The sequence below is a fragment of the Pelodiscus sinensis genome, chromosome 32 (assembly GCF_052426305.1).
Source record: "Pelodiscus sinensis isolate ZL-2025 chromosome 32, ASM5242630v1, whole genome shotgun sequence".
In the NCBI taxonomy this organism is placed as follows: Eukaryota; Metazoa; Chordata; order Testudines; family Trionychidae; genus Pelodiscus; species Pelodiscus sinensis.
This window is the reverse complement of record NC_143083.1, coordinates 12994784-13015863: the sequence shown is the minus strand read 5'-3', so window position 1 is coordinate 13015863 and position 21080 is coordinate 12994784. Positions and strand designations below refer to the sequence as shown.

General features: G+C 60.7%; 2 protein-coding genes across 2 annotated transcripts in view; both read right to left on the bottom strand.

Moving 5' to 3' along the window:
• The window catches only part of YJEFN3 (YjeF N-terminal domain containing 3), a 45987-nt gene extending 36589 nt beyond the window's left edge, over positions 1 to 9398 (bottom strand). Inside the window, exons 1-2 of the mRNA XM_075902800.2 lie at positions 9003 to 9398; positions 7553 to 7771 (exon numbers count right to left, since the gene is read on the bottom strand). Of these exons, the coding sequence (XP_075758915.1) occupies positions 7553 to 7608 (56 nt within the window). The 5' untranslated portion in view covers positions 7609 to 7771; positions 9003 to 9398. The remainder of the gene's footprint in view (positions 1 to 7552; positions 7772 to 9002) is intronic.
• A 2859-nt stretch (positions 9399 to 12257) lies between these two features.
• On the bottom strand, positions 12258 to 19580 carry NDUFA13 (NADH:ubiquinone oxidoreductase subunit A13). Its single transcript, XM_075902801.2, has 5 exons — positions 19420 to 19580; positions 18638 to 18716; positions 18284 to 18355; positions 15799 to 15868; positions 12258 to 12495 (listed from the first exon to the last, which is right to left on the bottom strand). Exons 1-5 carry the CDS (start codon positions 19520 to 19522, stop codon positions 12376 to 12378), a joined length of 444 nt encoding a protein of 147 aa, XP_075758916.1. The 5' UTR covers positions 19523 to 19580; the 3' UTR covers positions 12258 to 12375.
• Between the last annotated feature and the right edge of the window lie 1500 nt (positions 19581 to 21080).

The following is a 21080-nucleotide window of genomic DNA, read 5'->3' as shown; positions in this document are numbered from 1 at the left end:
GGCATGCGGGCGCAGGGAGGCGAATGTGTTTGCAAAGCGATTAACAACTCTACCAGTTTCCAGGACGCAGGCGGACCGCTCAGAGCAGACCCCCGGCCCTGCCACCAAAATTGCACCGAGGCACCCTGTGCCTGTGCCAAGGGGAGCGGGTGGGGAGCCAGGCCCCTCCCGTCCTCACGCTGCCCCGCTCTGGTGCTCGATCTGCTGCCAGAACAGTCAGCCCCACCGGGGCTTTTTCACAGACTTAGAGAAGCCAACGGCAGAGCCCCAGCGTGCTGCACGCTGCACAGAGAGGGAGACCTTCTGCCCTGAAGAGCCCGCTGCCTAAACGGATACCACAGGCCAAAGGCGGCTTATGTCCATTTTCCAGGTGGGGAGTGAGGCGCAGGGATGTGCCCAAGGCCATGCCGGGAGTCAGTGGCAGAGCTGGGACTCCAACAGAGCCTCACAAGCCTCTCGACATCTCCACCAGGCCGTCTATTGGGTGGGATTTGGTGAACTGAAGGGACAACCCCTGAGCGGCAGAGCCCAGGTAGACACGCTCACTCCCCAAAACAAGCAACCCATGTGGGAGGGATAGCTCAGTGGTTTGAGCATTAAACCCAGGGTGGTGAGTTCACTCTTTGTGGGGGCCATTTAGGGATCTGGGGCAAATATGTCAGTGCTCAGTCCTGTTGTGAGGGCGGGGGACTGGACCTGATGACCTCGCAGGGTCCCTTCTGGCCCTATGAGATGGTCTGGATAGATAGATATGAAACCCCTGCTCAGGGCCCAAAGTTTTAGCGTCCTGCCTTTCGGCAGGGCAGCAATTTTAGACTCAGCATGGCTGGCCAGACCCCCTCCCGCCTCTCCCCCCCCCCCACACACTCCCACCGATGGACCTTGCGTGGCTGAATCTGGCCACGTGTGGGTCATGGCGTGGCACAGACGGGAACTTCACATCCCCTCCCACAGGCCACCTTTGGATGCTGCTCCCTCCCCTCCCCCCGCCTCCCCAAAGTTTGGCCTTCCCAGCCCCCTGGAGCATCCTCCTGTCAGCTGCTGGGAGAAGAGGCAGAAACTAGGTACCCCAGCCAGTGCAGTCCCTGCGCTGCTAATGTCATTGCATTGTTGTTTTAAGGCTGTCAGTTTCAGAACACCCACTAATAGTTGCTGTGGTAACTGACACAAAGGATATGTTAATGGTGAAACTGCACTTTCAGGTCACTCTTTGTAGCAAGGGTGTGTGCGTGAGAGAGAGAGAGAGAGAGAGAGAGAGAGACATACTCTCTCTCACACACTCTCTCTCTCTCACACACACACTCTCTCTCACACACTCTCTCTCTGTCTCTCTCACACACACACACTCTCTCACACACTCTCTCTCTCTCTCACACACACACACACACACACACACACTCTCTCTCACTCTGTCTCTCACACACACACTCTCTCTCACACACACACACTCTCTCTCTCTGTCTCACACACACACACACACTCTCTCTCTGTCTCTCTCTCACACACACACACACTCTCTCTCACTCTCTGTCTCTCACACACACTCTCTCTCTCACACGCACACACACTCTCTCTCTGTCTCTCTCTCTCACACACACACTCTCTCTCACTCTCTCTCTGTCTCTCACACACACACACTCTCTCTCTCTCTCTCACACACACACACTCTCTCTCTCTCTCTGTCTCTCTCACACACTCTCTCTCACACACACACACACTCTCTCTCTCACTCTCTCTCTGTCTGTCTCTCTCTCTCACACACACACACTCTCTCACACACTCTCTCTCCCTCTCTGTCTCTCACACACACTCTCTCTCTGTCTCTCACACACGCACACTCTCTCACTCTCTCTCTCTCACACACACACACACACACACTCTCTCTCTGTCTCTCTCTCACACACACACTCTCTCTCTCTCTCTCTCTCTCTCCCCCCCCCTGGGGAAATTCATTAGCACAAGGGAACAAACCCACTTCATAATTTATGCCCCCGGTTTACTCCCGGTGGGTCACATTGATTCTCAGAGTGTAAGTCACTTCTCCCAGCAAAAGGCGACGCCGGGCCAGGAGAACGCAAGCGGGACGGATTCCCAAGGCCACACCGCTGCCCGGTTCGAGGGCGGGCTAGCGACCGGAGCCCCCACCCTTTTCAGGGCAAAGGGTTTCTCGGCCTGCCGGGACAACCGAATCTGGTTTTGTGGAAGTCGGAAGCGGGCGGGGCAGGGGGCCGGCTCACAGGGTGCTCACATCGCCGCAGTGGCCGGTTTTCTGAAACGCCGGGGGACGCGCCCGGTCCTGAGGGTCCGTTTCCAACCCAGGCAAGTGTCTGGCCAGCCCGGCTGCAGGGAGCGTGACCTTCCCCGGTGGAAAAGCCAGCAGGCGAATAAACAGGCTCTTTTTAAAGCCTCCTGATTCTTTAAGCCGACTCTCACAGCCTCCGCCTGCCGCCTAGACTCATGCCTGCCCCAAACACCGGGAGGCCTGGCTGCTGGAACCGCAGAACAGCCCTGGCGCTCGCCGGCCCCCCGGGAACTGAAAATAAACAGCACCTGAGCTGGCAGCGATCTGACCCTGGAGGAGCAGGGGTGCGATATGGGACCGACCTGGCCTTGGCTAAGGAGCCCCAAGCTGCCTTTTGGCTGAGCCAGGCCTCGTCGGAGCTGAGCCCGGCCCCTCTGGGCTTGGCGGGTCACTTGGGAAAGTAAAAAAAAGGTCCCTCCCCCACTTCTTTCCTTGCAAGTGAAGCGGGGAACCGAGGCTGTTTGTGCCCTGGGAGGGCCGCATGGCAGGGCCCTTGCGGGGCCGCGCCTGAGGCGAGGGGAGCGCGACTGGCGCAGAGTTCGAGCCGCTTTGCCCACCTCGATCCCCGGAGCTGGGCGCGCCCGTGGTCAGGCGCAGCCAGCTGGAGGTGCTGCCCATCAGCCAGGCTGCTTTGCATGGGGCAGCTGCCAGCCGCAGCCGTTTTCCAGCGGGCCACGGAGCCAGGCGAGGCCTCTGGAAGCAGAGCCCAGGCTGAAGGGCTGAGCTGGCCCCAGAGGCGCATTCATCGGCTCCCAGAACAGGCTTCCTGAGGGCCCGCGGGCCCGCAAAGCAGCCGGCCAGGCAGCCCTCGGTGGGACAGGGACATGTCTGGCCGGCACCCCGGCAGGATCGGGCCCGAGAGCCCAGCCGGAAATGCAGCTTCCGGGAGGCCAGGGCAGCACAAATGCCCAAGGCAAAAGCAGGGTCCCTCTCCCACCGCAGCCTCCTCAGGGAGCAGCCAGGGGCAGCCCGGAGGGGCCGGGAGCTGCATCTTTACACCCAGAGTTTGTGAGATACCAGTTTAAAAAAAATCGCCTTCGTGTAGGCTTCTGGTCCAGGCCCTGGCTCCCCCCCCCCCCCACGGTGCTCCCCATCACGAGCCAAGTCACCCCCCCATCCTCCCAGACGCAGGCTCTGACCCCATTGCTGGACAGGGAGATGTGGGAGCAGCCGGGGGTTGTCAAGGTAAGAGTGTGGGGGGGCGGCTCTTGGTTCTTTCACCCCCCCCCCCCTCGCCAGCCCATCTCTGCAGCCTCACTGACAACCAGGGAGCTGGGTGGGCGCCCACCAGCCAACACGCCTGCTGACTCCATGGATACCCGGGAAGCAGTTTCCATAGCAACGGCAGCTGCTCCAGCTCCGGGCCCCTCCTCCACCCGTGGCCCACTGCAGGCGGGCGGGGCAGGCTGGCATGCAGACCAGCCCCGGAGGGCAGGCGGGTGGCTTGGCGTGATCCCCATAATGCCTGGGATGGGGAGGGGGAGGGGGATCAGAACTGGCGCTCCGGGCCTTCTGGCCTGGGCTAAATTCCCTCTCCCTGCCCATAAGAGCCTCTGACAGGCGGACGGTCCCCACCCCGGCAGACTAAACTATCCAGAGCAACATGCCATGGGGGTGGTGGGAGATCAGCCCTGGGAACATCCCTGGGGGGGGGCGGGGAATCTGGGCAGGGACCAGCGTGATCCATTTGCCGAGCGAGCATCCGTCAGACCCGAGCTTTTCGGCTGTGCCCAGGGATGCGAAAAGGCGTCCAGATTGCAAGGGGGGAGGAGCGACCCCGTGGGGGGACCCTGCTCCCAGCCCATCCTCGACCAGGTAACTGACAGGGTGGGGCCAGCAGCCACACCCCAGCTGTCCCTGGACTCACTGCCGCGGAGTGCCGACCAGAAGGGAGATCTCGGCAGGGCAGGGCACGGGGGCAGGCACCGGAATTCAGGGGGAGACAGCTGCCCCTCCAGCCCAGCCCTCCCGCACCCCCCGGCCGTAGCCTCGGGCAGGTTCCTCTTTCAGCTAAGCCGGGGTTTGCCTTCCCCAGCGAACTCCCCATCGCTCCCATCCATCTTCCCTCCATCGCTTTTTAATTTTGTAATTACAGCTAAACACGGTGCAATTATCCGGGAAGCTTCCCCGCCTCCCGCTGCAGGCAGCGGCGCCGTGCTGCTGAGAGGCTCCCGCATGGAGCCGCCCGGGGCTCTGGTCCCTGGGACAGACGGGGGCTGCGCCGGAGGCGTCCCAGCCTGGGTGCTCAGGTCAGAGGTCCAAGACGGGCCCCAGGCCCATCCGGCCCATCCCTCTTGTGTTCCTGGCACAGTGACCGCTCCACCCGCTGGTCCCCAGCGTGGCCAAGCCAGAGCCCCCCAGGTCCACTTCCCCCACGGTCAGGACCTCCCAGCATCTCTGCAAACCCCCCTTGGAATCCAGGCCCCCAAACCTGGGGCCAGATCCCTGCTAGACACCTACTGGGGCGGCTCAGCTGGGGGCTGATCGATCCCCCTTCCAAGCTGTCAGGAGCCCAGTGCAGGTGCCGTCAGATCCGCTTGCACCAGGGTAGATGGTTTTGCTCAGGGAACGGGTCCAAAGACCTTTCGGGGCGCGAGCCGAAGCTGCATTTCCACCAGGCCACCCGGCTGGGGTAGCGCTGCTGCAAGAGCAGCTCCAGCCTCCTAGCACGGACCCAGGTGCAGCGTCTCACCCGGAACAGCATTAAACCCCTCACGCCCGGCCCTTCCTTCCCCCTGGAGGGACAGCGCCTGGTTCTGGCCCCGGGAGCAGAGCGCCCTGTAGGCCGCAGACACGGTTCCACCCGGCCCGGCGCGGAGAGGCCCCCCGGGAATACGTGGTAATGATGCCCCGGGCCTGTTGATTAGATCCAGGCTGATGAATCACACGGCTCCAGCCTGCCAAGGTCCTGGTGCCAGGGCCTCAGCTGAGCAGAGCTGCAAGGAGCGGGACACGCTCGCTGGAGCCTTGCCCAAGGCCGGTTCACCCAGGGCTCAGCTGGGGCGGCAGAGCAGGTCCTTGTGGGGGGAGGAGGGGAGAGTCTGTCCCCTGCTGAGCCCCCCTGCGCCACCGCCCCGCGTGGAAGAGACCGTAGCCCCGGATCCTGCCCAGAGCGTCGGCCGGCAGCTGCAGCGCTGCCCTGGCTGCGCCCAGCCCCCTCTGTACCTTGGACGGCTCCCAGGGCCCAGCCCAGGGGGACGAACAGCTGGGAAGGCGCCCCGGGCTCCCCTGGGCCCAGGGGGGGTGGTTGGCAGCCGGCCTCATGCTGCTACTCGGAGCATGACAACCCGGCGCGGGCCGAGACGCAGCATCACCAGGGGAAGCGGCCTCCTTCCCCGGCAGCTGGCACCGCCGCCAGGGCGGAGAGATGCGGCGCCAGATGGAGCAGGTGGCTACGGGAAAGGCTACGGGCTACATAGCGTGTGTATGACTGGCTGGTTAGCGTGTGTATGACCGCGCAGCGACGGGGAGCCGGGCCCTGTCAGCGGGGAGCCGCAGCCTCTGCCCCAAAGAGCCCGTCCTCTGACCAGTCAAAAGGGGGACACTGAGGCACCCAGAGGGATGCCCAGGGTCAGCCAGCGGGTGAGTAGCAGAGCTGGGAATGGGACACGGGGCTCGTTAGCCAGCAGCACTGACCGCTAGGCCAGATGGCCGCCTCCCTTTCGGCATGACCTTTGACTTGCTCTGGAGGGCTAGCAGCCTGGAAGCAACATCCCTGCCCCAGCTCGCTGGGGTGGAGTCCTGCCTGGAGGGCGCCAGCCTCAAATCCCCCACAGCCAGCTGGGAGGCTGAAGAGGCAGCTGCAGGCCTGGGGCGCTCTGCAGGGTCCCGCTCCCGCGGACGAGGGGTGCGAGGTCCTCGCCCCTGCAACCCCCCCCACAAGGGCGGGGCCGTTCAACTCGCCCTGGGCAGCCAGTTCTGGGGACCAGGCAGCCTGTGCTCCCCCCACCCCATCGGCTGCAGCGACAAGGGCTCCTCTCCCCCCGCCGCAGCCTCTGCACGCAGGGTCGTCTTCCGCCTGAAGCTTGGGAGGGGGGTGGAGCAGCATTGGGGGGGGGTGGAGCAGCATTGGGGGCCCCTCTCGGGAAGGAGCTGCCCGCCCCAGCAGGCAGAACTGGCCAAGGGGGAACAGAGACCAACCCAGGGCAGGGCCAGCCAAGTCTGGCAGCCCCTAGGCCGGAGACCAGTCCCCCAGCTGAGCCCTGGACAATGTGGTGCGGGAGAGATTCATTTCCAGGGGTGCTCGGCCAGGACGGGGGTTCCCCCTGGGCAGGCTGAGGCCAGCTGGCCCGACCAGAGGATGCTCTGAGCTGGGCCTCCCACCCCATTCCAGAGGGACAGCGGGGAGGGGAGGAAGGGGGGACTGTGGGTCACAGCGCCGAGGCTGAGGGGCCAGGATTGCAGTGGGCCAGCCGCATCGGCACGTCCCGGACCCAAGCGCCCCGGGGTCTCTCTCTCCTCCCGGGGAGGAGGGCCAGGCTCACCGGGAGCCGAGCGCCCCTCTGCACGTGGGGAGAGGGCTGCAGGACGGAGCTGACGCGTCCGCCTCGCCTCCACGGCCCCGCAGCCAGAACCGAGCCGGACGGGCTCAGCCAAACCTCCCCTCCGGCCGGAGAAGGGAAGCCCCCTTGGTCCTAGTACCCCTCTCTGGGCACCCCCCGGTGATCCCAGCCTCCGCTCTCCTCCAGAGCAGCGGCCTGGGCACCTCCCCAGCCCTGCTGAGCCGCCGCGCGGACACACGGGACACGAGGGGCTCGAACCCGCGGCCCCAGGTGGCGGCACTAGGGCCCCGGGACCTGTCAGCTGCAGAAATCGCCCGCGCCCGCCACCGAGGAACCCACGAGGCTCGGCGGCACGAGGGCCAGCCCGGAGCAGCGGGGGGAGCGCGGGGAACGGCCGCCGGCTGCCCCCCAGCTCAGCCCTGCCCAGCTCGAGAGGGGACCAGGGACAGCAGCAGCCCGCGGTCGCCTCCACGGTTCCCTCCCGGCCGGTGGCTCAGGGGAGCATCTGCCTGCCCCTGTGCATGGAACCGGGGGCCGGGCCCTGCCCCCCCCCCAGCCCCCGCGCCCGGCGGAACCGAACGGGGATCCCGCTCCCCACGCGGGCAGCCAGCCCCCCCCCCCCTGCAGAAACTTTCCCTGCCCACCCCGGGGCTGCCGGCTCCCAACTTCGTGGGGGGGGTCCGGCCCCCCCTCGTGGCCTCCCCCCGGGCGCAGGGACCCGTCCCCGGTAGCCCAGCCGCGCGCTCACCTGAGATACCGGAGCGGCTCGGGCTGCTCCTCGCTCCGCGTGGCCGGGCAGCTCATGTTCCCTGGCTCAGCACCGGGCAGGGGTGCTGCTGCTCCCCGCCTGCCTTGGCTCCCAGCGGCCGGAACTCCCGGGCGGCGGCTGCTGCTGCTCCGCTGCTTGACGGCTCCGAGCGCAGAAGCCACCTTCCCGGAGCCGGAGCCAGTGAGGAGCCAGCGGCGGCTGCAGGCGAGGGGGGCGATTGGTCGGAGGCAGCAGCGGCAGCCCCTGCGCCCAATGGGAAGCGGGGAATCGCTTCACCCTTTCCTGCCCAGGCGGCCAGCCAGCAGGTTCAACAAGTCCCGGGGGTTCGCTCTTTCCATGGGGAGCGGCCCAGGGGGAGTCGTGGCCACCCGAGGGCGCTGGGGCGGGACGAGCTGGCAGGTCTCAGCCGGGTCCTGCCAGCACAAGGCCTGGACAGGGGGGCTAAGAGCCAGCTAAGATGCAAGAACTAGGCTGCATCCACAGGGACAGGCAGGAAGTGGCACCTGGAGGGGCGCCTGCATCGAGCGTGGCCTGTTCCCCACCCGCCAGTGAGTGTGGGGGCAGCTGGAGCACAGACAAACAAAAGGACACATTGCTTCACTCAGCGCACAGACAACCTGTGGAACTCCTCGCCAGAGGACGTGGGGAAGGCTAGAACTTTAACAGGGTTCAAAAAAGAGCTAGCTAGATTCACGGAGGTGAAGCCCAGCAATGGCTATTAGCCAGGAGGGGTAGGAATGGTGTCCCTAGCCACTGTTTGTCTGGAGGTGGGTGACGGGAGGGATCACGTGGGGACTCCCTGTCGTGTTCCCTCCCTCTGGGGCAGCTGGCATCGGCCGCTGTCGTCAGACAGGACACGGGGCTGGATAGACCTTTGGTCTGACCCCGTCTGGCCGTTCTTATGCAGCCCGGCGCTGGCTTCACCCCCACACGCACCAGGGCAGGAGCTCAGCAGATTGCAAAGCGCCTCGCCAAGAGCTGTCCCCAGGCCCCAGTGTCACCCCTTTGGCCGGAGCGGGGTCACTCCCGACGGGCAGCAGCTGGCCACTCCAGCCACAGGGAGGCCGTGTGCTGGGCGGAGGTACCCAGCACAGACGTGGCAGGAGAGGTCACTGGGCTCAGGCAAAAGCAGGAACCTCCCTTCCCCACCGCTCAGCCCCGCTCGGGAGGCCTGGGCACGGTTTGCAGGACAGAGACCACTGGCCATTTCCTCGGCTGCCGCCCAGGACCCCAGGGCACCTGCTGAGCCAGGGAGAGGCCCCCTGGAAGGGCCCTTTCCAAAGCCCAAGATGTGCACAGGAGCCAGAGCAGCTCAGCTGGTGAAGGCGCCCACCCCCCACAATGCCCCCAGCGGGGTGCCGCCCTCCCTGCGCCCCACAGCCACCCTGAACTGCGACACTCCGCCCCCCCCACCAGCTGAGCCGCTTACCGAGCTCCTCCAGCTCCCCGCCGGCTTCCTTCCCTCGGCGGCTGCAGGACGGGCTTCTGGCTCTGCCCAGGAAGGCGCTATCTTCTCTGCAGACCCAACCCCCTCCCCCCAGAGGCAACGACCCTGGGGCAGCTCCTGGTCTCTCCCACTGCCCTGGGGCACAGCGAGAGCTCTTCTGCCTGGAATCAGCCTCTATTAAAACCAGGCAGAGCCCCAGTTGGTCGACTCCAAGGAGTCAGGCTGCCCCCCGGGGAAGAGGCGTAGATGGGGCTGCAGAGAAAGTCTCTCCCGCACAAACGGGAGGGGAATTGGCAGAGGGGAAGTGGCTGCCTGGACAGCTCAGAGCGGACAACCTCCCTGCAGGCTGTTTCGGGAGCCTGGCCTGCGTGCCAGCCCCTTGCGCAGGGTGTGAGCTTCACCCGGCTCAGACCAACCCTGCCTACACTTGCACACAGGCGGCACGGTCAGCCGGCTGCCGCCCACCCACCCACTCTGCCCTGGAATGAGGTATCCCATAGCCCCGCTGTGGACGTAGCCCCAGCCTTCTGAATTAGCGCAGCCACCTGCCACAACATCAGCATGATGGGCTGGCCAGGGGCAGAGGTCTCCCCTCTGGGTCCCTAGTGTGGGGGCAGTGAAGTGAAGCCCATGGAGATGCATCTGTGGGATCCAGACATTGCGAAGCACTCAAAGGGCAAGCTTCGTGGACCACAGCTGAAAGGCAGCCTGGCATCTGCCTGGGACAGCGCCTCCTGCTGGGAAGGGTGGGTAAAACAGCAGCTCCCACTAGGAAAGGAGGCCATGGCAATAGACACCCTGAAAAAGCAACAAGAGGGTGGAGGGGAGGCGAGGGAGCAGGATTAAACTGAATTTTAAAGAGCCTGGTTTTCAAAATTCATTGTCTGATTGCAGGCAGCTGCAAAGTCATCGCACCCAAGCCCCGGGGTTCTCGGGTTCTCAAGGCCGTGCTAAAATGCACCTCTTAGCGAGGTAGGTTTGGAACGGCTCTTTCCAGAGTTTGCACAAAACAGCCTCCCTTCCGAGCCCCCTCGCAGGTCTTTAATAACCCAACAACGGCCTGCGCTGCAGTGCCTAGAAGCTAAACGGCCGGTCAAGCCTAGTTATTTTCTTCCATGCCGATCTGCCTGCGGTTAAGCACGCGCGTAAATTCAGTCTGCCGGCGTGACTTTCCCCCGCTCTCTCATTAGCTTCTGGCCCTGTTGTTTTCAAGGGAGGCGTTAATCAGGCAGCTGGAGAGAGACATGCGGTTCCTGGATCTGATCTAGGTTACTTGTTAAAGCTGCTAGAGTGAGGAACTGGAAGAGGAGCTTGTTTTATTTTGTTTTTTGCCCCTGCCACTTTCTTCAGTTTCACTTTCTGCCCAGTTGGTTCTGCAGACCAGTGGGGGGGGGGGGAATCCCAGGGCTGCGCTGAGTGGGAGCCCCTCCATGCATTTTACACCCCCCCAGCCCAAAGGTACAAGGCCAGCTGCTTTCACCACTAGGACCCTGGTTTGCAATTCAGGCAAGCTGCATTCAATTTCTGGATCTGAAACAGATATTCCAGGGAAGCCTGGCTTACATCAGTGATAGGCAACCTGCAGCCCATGGGGGCTGCTCATGTAGCTCACGAGACATTTTGTTTGCTGTCGCCCATGTGCCGGGTTGCCAGATTCTGCTGGCTTTCCCTCCACGTGGGCTTTTTACTACCATATTAGCGAAGTGTCTCACGCACAAAGCAAAGGCCCAGGAGGTGAGGGTTGTGTTGAGTGACGGAGAGCGGCTCCAATGCCCTGTGTGCAAACCACACACCCTTCAAATTCCAGGCACGCAAGCACAGTGAGCAAAACCACCCTATCCCAGGAGACCGTTTTGGTTCTGACAATCTTGCGGGCCGCTGAGATGGAGGGCCGTTCATGCGCCTGCTCACTAGCCTAGCCGACCCAGCACTGACTTACGTCATGCAAATCTCTCTGGCCCTGATCCTCAAAGGCAGTTAGTTACACGATCCTTGTCGATTTCAGCGGGAGTTAGAAACGTAAATGCCTTGTCCAATGTGGGGGTCTGTGCCTAGGCAAAATGAAGACAGTGCTTCTCCCCCACCTCGTACTTCCCTCCTGGGTGTAGAAACTGCAAGTTTGCCAGGCAGGGACTCACTCTCAGCTGACAGCTCTAGACACTACACACCCACACCCACCCACCCACCCCACCTCCCCCCATCACTTGGCTTCTAGGATAGATCTTCAAGGCACTTACAGACATGACTCAGTTTGCTACTGGAAGTGTTTTCGTAGCTGCCTTGAGGATTTCCTTCCACGGCTAGTCCCATTTTGCCCAGGAAAAATTAGAAATACGTAGAGGGCTGTGCCAGAAAGCTCCCCTCAACCCAAGAAGAATTTCAGGTGGACATCTCAGGCAGGCGGGGAACACCGCAATTCTCATTCTCCTCCAGGAAAGAGGCTGAAGGTTGTAGAGGCCCAGGGCACAAGAGAGCTGGGCTTTTGAAGGACATGGGAGAAATGAAGCTTTTTGATTGATCTTTGCTGACGCTGGAAAGAGGAGCTTCTCCCCTGGAGGGGCTTGGAAGACGGAGCCGCTGAAAACAAGCCCCGGGGGACCATGGCCAGGAAGGGAGAGTGTCACCAGCTCTCCCATGAATTGCTCTTAGTGAGCAAGAGCAGGAGATCCCGATTGTGGGGGGACAGGAGCCCACTTCACTAGGCACTGCCCAGACCCCTCCTCAGAGATCATGGCCCCAAAGATACTATGTTCTAGCCAGCCAGCACTGAAAAGGAAAATCTGCCCACCTGCCCGATCCCCACTTGACAGACAGACCAGAAGGACAGATGAGCGGGCAGATTTTGCTCTGGCTCCCAGGGAGGTGGTTTTGCTGCAGGAGGAAAGCCGCCTCCCCGGGAGCTGGGCTAGCAGGCGCTGGGGGTCCCGCTGCCGGGAAGGCTTTGCTGTGCACTTCGCTGTACAAAGTTTATTTAAGCTTTATCCTGCAGAGCCGGCGGCATGTGACCGTGGCAATTTTCAGTGACACAGTTACCTATTTAACCGACTTTTGACATCCCTGCTCCTGAGTCCCAGCCCAGTACCTTAGTGACACAGCAGCCTCGCTCCAGGGCTCTTGTGCACAGGAGATCCCTAGGCGAAGGCCCCGGTAGCTAATAGGGCTGGACAGAGCCAGGCACGAGACAGCTGTTGAGAAAACAAACGTGCACACACACACACACACACACACACACACACACACGTTTCCACCAGACTTTAATGTCACACACTTTGCACGCCTGGCCTTTGAGTGCAGACAACGCTACTCGTGCGGTAACTGGCGGAACCCGCAGGCTGGGGCGAGTCCTGGCCCAGCGTCAGACATACCACTGCAGGCCGTACTTCTCGTTGTGCAGCTCGCTCATAGGCCGCAGATAATAGAGCTCGTCCGTGGTTGGAGGAACCCAGCGGTCTGTGTGCCATGGCAACTCCCCCACCTAGAGAGAGAGAGAGAGAGAGAGAGAGAGAGTTACTGCAGCTCCGGGCAAGGGAGGTTACATTTAGTTTAATCAACTCATCGACCAGTTGTCGGAAAAATCCATCAACGGGTCGATAAGCAGAGGAGCTGCAGTGGGGTTAGCTCCTGACCCCGGGAGCTAACCCCGCTGCCGCTCTGCCTTTTACATGTATTAACAGCTGGCAGCTGATTGCCAGCTCGCCCTGGGTCCCCACCACCCCGGCTGCAATTCTGCTTTTGAATTGCCCCTTTGAATTCCACGACTCTCAGTTCCACTCTCCAAGATCTGAGGGTTGAGAGGCGTGAGAGCAGCAGGAACGAAAGCACTTCCACTTCCAAAGGGCAGGGAAGCCCTGGGATGGAATCTCCATCGCTGGAGGTTTTCAGGTCTCGGATTGACCTGGCTGGGGTTGGTCCTGCTTTGGACAGGGGGCTGGACTCGACCTCCTGAGGTCTTTTCCAACTAGGGATGTGAGCCACTAGGCAAATGCTTATCAGACAGCTGACACACTAGTCGACTAATCGCTTTCTCCCCTTGCTGCCTCTATCAGAAAGAGGCAGCAAGGAGAGGGCGCTTCAAAACGGCAGCGCCATGTGGAGCCCGGGGGCTCCCCAGATGACCCTGGGCTCCATGCGGTGCTGCTGCTTTGAAATGCTGCGGGGAGCACAGGAGCAGGCCGGATGTGGCCCGTGGGCCGTATTTTGCTCAGGCCTGAGTCAGAGAAAGAGGAAGACAAGCATACAGCAGAGCACACACTCATGGTGTTATCAGAATTGCTTTGCTCCTATTTATGGTCCTGATGCAAGATCTGTTCTGCAACTGCATTCCAGAAGCCTGGAAGCTAGAAATCTCAGTGATCGGAAATGTACCGGCTCCACGGCGTTAGCAACTCCACACAAGGGCTGGGATCTCGTTCCACCCAGACAATTGTTCTGTTTTCCTGCATTACCCTGGCTTTGACGTGTGTATCAAACTGCTCTTGGCACCAGACCGTTGATGGGAGCACGACCTCTTGCTCAGCACTGAATGTCAAACCCCACACCCACGAAGAGACGCGTGTCGTACGAGAATCTTTGAGGATGGAGGATGAGAGAATGGGGTTTCCATACTGAACTTCAGTGGGTTCGTCCACCACCTTGGAGCGTCTTGACCCTTTTGAGGTACTCTGATGCCCTGGGAGCAAATGCAGATCTTCACTTCATCGGAAGGCACCTGAGATCCAGTCTCACATGAAGCATCAGGAAGGGAGCTGTTTGCAGGCTGCCTCGCATCATCCAGGTTAGACAAGACAGAGTAGAGAATCTCTGTTGACTCTCTATTTAACTCCCTGGCGGGGGGGTTCCAAAGCGGATGAAGAGAGGCTGGTCTCAGTGGTGATGGATGGCAGAACGAGGACCAATGGTCTTAAGTTTCGGCAGGGGAGGTCTAGGCTGGATATTAGGAAAAACTCTTTCAGTAGGAGGGTGGGGAAGCGCTGGGATGGGTTCCCTAGGGACGGGGTGGAATCTCCATCCCTAGAGGTGTTTAAGTCCCGGCTTGGCAAAGCCCTGGCTGGGTTGGTTGAGTTGGGTTGGTCCTGCCTTGGCCAGGGGGCTGAACTTGATGACTCCTGAGGTCTCTACCAGCCCTGGGATTCTACGATTCTCTTTCAGGAGAGAAGTGAGCCTAGAGCCGTTCTGAAGTCTGTTCTTTGAACCGGGCTCAACAGAGATTTCTGCTGACTGCTAAGAAGGCCTCGGGATTGAAACAGGGCCGATGCCTTGGAGGTTACCAGATGGACCTCTAAAATCCACAGACTCCTGAGGCGACAGGGTGGCGAGGAATCCTGCCTCACCTGGGATGAAGAGGACTTTGCTGTCGGGGGTTCTGGGGTCAGTGCCGAGGTGGCAAGGCCGGCAATGGAGAGGTTTGTGGAGAACGTCTCTGACTCTGGAGCACTGGTGCAGGGAAGGAGATGGTCACAGAGCACGAACAGGAGGCCTGTGTGCATCTTGATGCCAAGAGGTGTCAGTTGCTACAAGGCAGATGGCTCCCTGCTCTGTCTCTTCTCCACAGGCTGCTGCTTTGGCAGCACTGGCTGCTCAGAGCTGGCACCAGATGGCACCTCATCTGTAACCCTCGAGGAATGTCTCCTTAGAGTGGGATTGACAGGGTGACCTTTCCCCGGCAGGGAAGAGAGGTTTCCTCTTCTGACGGTCTGAAGGTGCTGCAACAGTCACCAGAGAGGAGGCAGACCTCCTGGAGCTAGCGAGTGCTTCGTTCGGAGAAGTTTCAGTCCAGCCTCCATCCTTCCAAGACAGGTCTTTAAATCCCTCAGTCCTTACACTTTGGCAGGCGGCGGGTGTCTCCGGGGCAGCTCAAAGACCCATTGTTACAGCAAAAAGCATCCTGGCAGGGTCCAAACCTGGGCCCTTCGGTATCACCGAGAGGGGTAACAGACCGAAAATGGGCTGCGGTAAGACTGGAGAGAGACATAAAACAAAACAAAGGAGACCCTAAGAGACTTGCTAGGCTGAGAAAGGCGGGAAGCGGAGAATCAGCAGATGTGCAATGAGCCGCAGGCGATCAGGAGGGAGCAGAGTGGGGGCAGGCCTGGGCCGTCCTGTCTGTCAGAGTTTGGAGGCAGAAGCTGCTGCCCTACACAGGCCCAAGGACACGGCTTTGCATTCTGCAGTGGGCAGCACATGGGCGCGCACACATCCTACTGGGGAGGACTCCCAGGGATGCACGTCAAAGAGGAATTTGCCACTGCTGGCCGCACTAGGAACCAAGAGGATTTCAGTTTGAGCTCCCCGATGGAATCTCAGCAGGTGTCTCGCGAACGGCAGTGACCCTCACAAGCGGAGACCCTGCATGTGCTACAAACACCCCGCTGGCACATTAATGTCCATGTGTCCTCTAGATCCACTTTTCCTCTAATTGCATTTGCTCCTGTCCTATGGACCAGGACTCCAGGCCGACTAGGCTCAAGTGTTGATTCCACTTTGCTCAGCATCAGCTGTGCATGCTCCCATTCACACCCTGCCCTTGGAAGGAAACCTGGCACAAACGCCTTCCTTCAGAGAGGTGTCACCTGGGCCTGCTGAGGAAACCTTAAGGCAGACGGGATCGTCCTGCTGAATGATTCATTTCTACCCCAGTTACAAACAGCCTTTGGGAGACTCATTACAAGCCACCAATTCGTGCACTATGATCTGGTGTCAGTGACTTCCACCAGCTTTCCTGCCATCCCACCCTCCGCCCCCAGACTGCCCTTTGTTACCAGCATGGCCAGGCACAAACCTTCCATCCAGGAACATCTTTCATGATTTTGGCTTCCTCTTCGAGGTTCTCCCGTAATAGCCGCAGGGTCCTTAAACGGAAAGAAAAGCCTGTGTCGTTCAGTACTTTCTGATCCAGACAATCTCGTCTGCACCATGCAGGGGTCAGATAAAATAGCCTTTACACCCTCAGCTGGCCCTCGAGTTTGATTCAGAGGCTATTGGGCTGTGACGGGCCACGTTTTAAGGAGGCACGGTAGGCCATTCCATCTGAAGTACTCGCACCCTCAGGGAAGTTAGCACTGGCAACTGGGAGAGATTTAACCAAGGTCTCTGCAGATAACTGGGTGCACCTCGCATTGGGCACAGAACCCTGGCACCGCAGGCCTGGGTGCCACAAAGAGGCACTGCTTTTGCAGCCAGAGACTTTACTCCACAAGCGTCTGTAGCAATCTGAGGTCTCGCAAAGCAAGAGACCTGCCAACAGCCTTTGAGGAGACAAAGCAGAGCCTCGTCTCAGTTAACAGAGACTCCTTCGGTGCAGGAGCGTTTCAAACTTTTTTTCTCCTCACCCAGTTGAAGAAAATCGTTGATGCCGTGACCCAACATAACTTGATTTGAGGGTGAGCTCGGGGTGGAGCTGAGGATGGGAGCTCTGGGGCGTAGGAGGGGGCTCCAGCCCTGGGGGAAGAGGAAGTCAGGGCTGGGGCAAGAGAGCAGCAGCTCCTGCTCAGCAGTGCAGTGGGGGGGGGGGGACCCTAAGGCAACTTCCTGCCTCTCCTGGCACCGCAGACCATGCTGCGCCCCAGAAGCAGACAGCAGCCAGCAGCAGGTTCCTAGCCAATGGCTCCTAGCTAGTGCTTGGGGCAGGGGCAGTGAATGGAGCCCTGTGTGCTCCCCACCCCACCTAGGAGCTGGGCCTGCTGCCGGCCGCTTCTGGGGCACGGTGCCAGGACAGGCAGGGAGCTGCCTTAGTACCCCCTCCGGTCACCAGACTGCCCTGCAGCAATGAGACCCAGGGCCCGACATTCCATGACCCACTGCTGGGTCGTGATCCATAGTTTGAAAACTCCTGCACAAGTGTACGAGGCTGGCATGGGTCTTCAGTCGGCCTCCAGAGTGCAAGGAGCCTTACACAGACTGAGCCCTGCCCTGAAGAGCTTCCAGCATAAAAGACAAAACAGAATATTGGAGGCCTGAGGGAATGGCTACAACAAATAAGCAAAATCAGTGAGCTCGCATCCTGCATGAGGATGTTAAATTGTGGTTAACTGATTAGTCGAGTAGTCGATGGAATTTCCATTGCCCACTTGACTAGTCGACAGGCACTTCCACATTCCTCCTTTGAAATGTACAAGAGCCCCCACATTTCAAAGCCACAGCACCCTAATGGAGCCTGGGGTCAGTGGGAGATTAAGAGACCCCAGCGGACCTCGAGCTCCACAGCACTGCCCCTTTGAATGCCGCTTCCACAGTTTAAAGGGGGCAGCCGCCGCACAGCTGATCCCCAGGTCAGCTGTACAGTGCTGCTGCTTTGAAGTACCCTTTCTCCTCCCTCCCCCCCTTTGCTGCCTCTGATAGAGGCAGCAAAAGGGAGGCGGGGGGGGGGGGAGAGATTGACCAGTCCTTAACATTCTTAATTATGCACAAACTTTGGGATTTCCAGCCACCCTGCTCACTCACGGCTACCCCAGTCCTCCACACTTGCCACTTAGCAGATGAACCTAAGGGGATGACTTGGCTTCTTGTCACCCTTCCATCTCCTGACTCTGAGGCCTCTGGGAATAAGGCAGAAGCTTCCTTCCCACCTCATTAAATCTGGAACTCCAGTCCCTCCATGGTGAATGAGGCAGTGCCAGTTAAAGATGGAAGCAACTAGTAGACTATCCGATAAGCACAGTGGCTGGCAGCTCTGAATATGTTGAAAAAGCACAAGCACAGCAGGTGGACCAGGTGTGAGCCAGGACAGCTGATTCTTGGCTTGCACCCAGTCCCCCTGCTGCGCTTCAGCCTTTAAAATGTATTAAGACCCTGGCGGCTCTTTAAAACGTATTAAGGCAGAGCCACTTATCAACTAATTGACTAGTCAATGGGAATTCCATCGACTAGTCCATTAGCTGATTAAATGCCATTTAACATCTCTAGTGCCAGTCGTACGCGGTTCTCTGGTGCAACAAAAAAAGACGGCATTGCTCTCTGTAGGGGGATAGAGCCTGCAGCCCTTACAGATACCAGGACATCAGCAACAGTGAATAGTCATTAAGGATACTGAGGTATCCTGGGTCTTTATGCAATAGCTAGCAGGGACATGCCGGAGCTGCAAGGTGGTAACAGTGAGCCAGTAAGTGCAAGATCCTACTCTCCCTGGACATGACTGTCAGTCACCAAAAGGCCCACCCCGAAGCAAAGGGCGAGCAAATCAAGTCAATAGGGTGGCACGTGGAGATAGGTACTCTGAATCCAAAGGAACACCCTCAGGAAGTGAGTGAGGGGGGAAACGCACTTACCTTCTGTCTGACTCTGCTTGCAGAAGGGGCATCAAAGCGATACGGGTTTCCAACTCCTCAATGAGCAGACGCCTGGTACCAAAGATAAGGTGTGAAGAGTGGATTTCTTATCTGGGTAAGCAAAGGACCATTTCTGTACCTTCATGTCAAACGCGCCTGTGCTTAGAACACTAGGCTACTACACAGCTCAGCTGTCATAAGGCCATCGGCAAGATCTCCCAACCTTCTGTAATACACAGCAATCATCATACTATGCAAATACGGGAGAACAAGCCCGTTTACTGGGATCAGCAGCCTGCACACTCAAGTCAGGTGGACCGGGGAAGGACACGCAGCCACAGAACAGACATTTACCTCCTCTCTCTGTTCCACTTCACCAGGGTGTAGTAACCCATGAGCAAGCTGCCAATGCCAAGGGCAAACAAGCTGTAACCTACCAGAACAAAAAAGGGAGATTAACTGGGTAGCCCTGGGTCGGAGCTTCCCTTTGGTGGCTCAGCCCCCCCCAGCAGAGAGCTATGGTAACAGTCCTGAAGCTCGGTGGAGAGGGGGGAATGAGGGGGGCACAAGGTGATAACACAGGAGGGGAGGACAGACAGCAAGGCAGTACAGAAGTGGGGGTACCCAGAAGTGGGGGTGGTGCTAATGAGGCCTCAGCTGGAGCATCGTGTCCAGTTCTGGGTTCCCCCATTTCAGGAAGGAGGTGGAGAAATTGGAAAAGATCCAGAGAAAAGCCACAACAATGATTAGAGATCTACCAGGACCCCCAGGGAGGAATGGGGGGGCAGGGAATGGGGAGCCCCCGGGGGTGGGGGAGCATCGCATGGGAAGGGGGGCGGGGCATGGCGGGGGGCGGGGCGCTCAGAGCCCCCCGGGGGGCGGGGCATGGCGCTCAGAGCCCCCCGGGGGGCGGGGCATGGCCGGGGGGCGGGGCGCTCAGAGCCCCCCGGGGGGCGGGGCATGGCCGGGGGGCGGGGCGCTCAGAGCCCCCCGGGGGGCGGGGCATGGCGGGGGGCGGGGCGCTCAGAGCCCCCGGGGGGCGGGGCATGGCGGGGGGCGGGGCGCTCAGAGCCCCCGGGGGGCGGGGCATGGCGGGGGGCGGGGCGCTCAGAGCCCCCGGGGGGCGGGGCACTGACCCGAGAGCCCCCGGCGGGGCAGGTGCCGCTTGTAGTCGATGGGCCCGTAGCCGCCCGGGGGGGCCATGTCCTGCTTCACCTTCACCAGCCGGGCCGCCGCCATCCTGGCCCCTGCCGCCCGGCGCGCGCACGTCACTGCCGGCCCGCCGCCGCGCGCTCCCGGAAGTGACGCACGGACGCTGCCGCCACCTGCGGCGTGAGGGGGGGGGGGAGAAGTGCCTCTAGTCACGTGACAGGCGCGGTGGCTCCGCCGCCTTAAAGGGCCAGTAGATCCGGCCCCTTCCCCCCCCGCCGAGCCCCAGGAGTCCGGCCCCGCCCCCGCGCTCACCACTAGCCCCCCCCTCCCCCCACAGCCAGGGAGAATCTACCCCGCCCCCCCCGCTCTAACCACTGGACCCCACTGCCCCCCCCCCGTGCCAAGGAGAGATCCCAGGAGTCCGGCCCCGCCCCCACCCGATCCCCTACGTCCCGCTTCCCCCAGGCTGCCCCCGCCCCCCTGCTCTAACCACTAGACCCTACTCCCCTCCCAGAGCCAGGATGAGACCCCCCCCCCCCCAGCCCCGGCTCCTCCTGCCACTTGCTCGCCTGGGCGGGCGGGGCTGGGAACAGGGATCCCAGCGACACGGGGGGGGGGCACAGGCCCCCCTGCCTGCGTGTTTCATCCCTCCTGTGGCAGGGACCCGCGGATCGAACCCCCGCCGGGGGGACCCTGCAAACCCCACTGGCCGCAGCAGCTGCCGCCTTTCCCTGGCTTTGCGGAGCGACCGTCCAGGCGCCCGGTGGCCAGATGCCCTGTCGCCAAGAGCATCAGTTCTGGTGCCACGGTGCTTGTCTAGAAGCCCGCAGGGCCCCTCGAAGTCAGATGCCCGGTGGCCCTGACAGGGCCCGACCTGCGCCTGGGCCTGCGCTGAGCCCCTTGGCTTTGGCCTCTCCGGGGGCACAGAAATAACAAAGAGACGCAGAACTCGGATGGATGTTCTAAGCCAGGCGGAGAGTTGACAGGCGCTGGTCCAACTCTGCCCGGGTGCCACCGATTGCGCTGTGCCCTGCACTAGAGGGCGCCCCTCCCTCGCCAGGATTGCTGGGGAGGGGGGGGACCCTGGGAATTGAAATGCCCCTGGGTTTCACAATGAGCCTTTGAGGAGGCAAATGCCCAGCGAAGCAGAGCTGGGAGGGGAATGGGAAGGAGTCAGTATCCCTGCACAAATTAATTGCCTTGGGGTGCGCAGTATACAAGCTGGAAGTTACTGCCTGGTGCTTCCAGGGGATTTAAAACCTCTGCCTGCCCAAAGGCCGTGTAGGAGAGCCCCACAACCCAACAGGGAGAGGGAGGGAATTAAAGTCACAGACGAAGCATAGCTCTTCCAGGAAAGAAAGAGTAAAACAAGGCAAGGAACAGCCTGAATTTCGGGATACAGATCCCACTCTCGCTGTGGTCGGGTCAGCAGATGTGGCTGACCCTGGACCCTGTCCCCCCGCGCTGCTGGGACCCATCTGTCTAGGGATCAGTTAGGCACAATCACGGCCATGGGTTTAAAGACCTGCTGCGTTCAGCACCAGAGGTGGCCGCATTTCAAGAGCAGGCAAGTAAATGGGGAGGGTTGTTTATGGGGCAGAAGCTGGCTGGCCACGTTTACGTGACTGCTAAGGGAAAACTGATT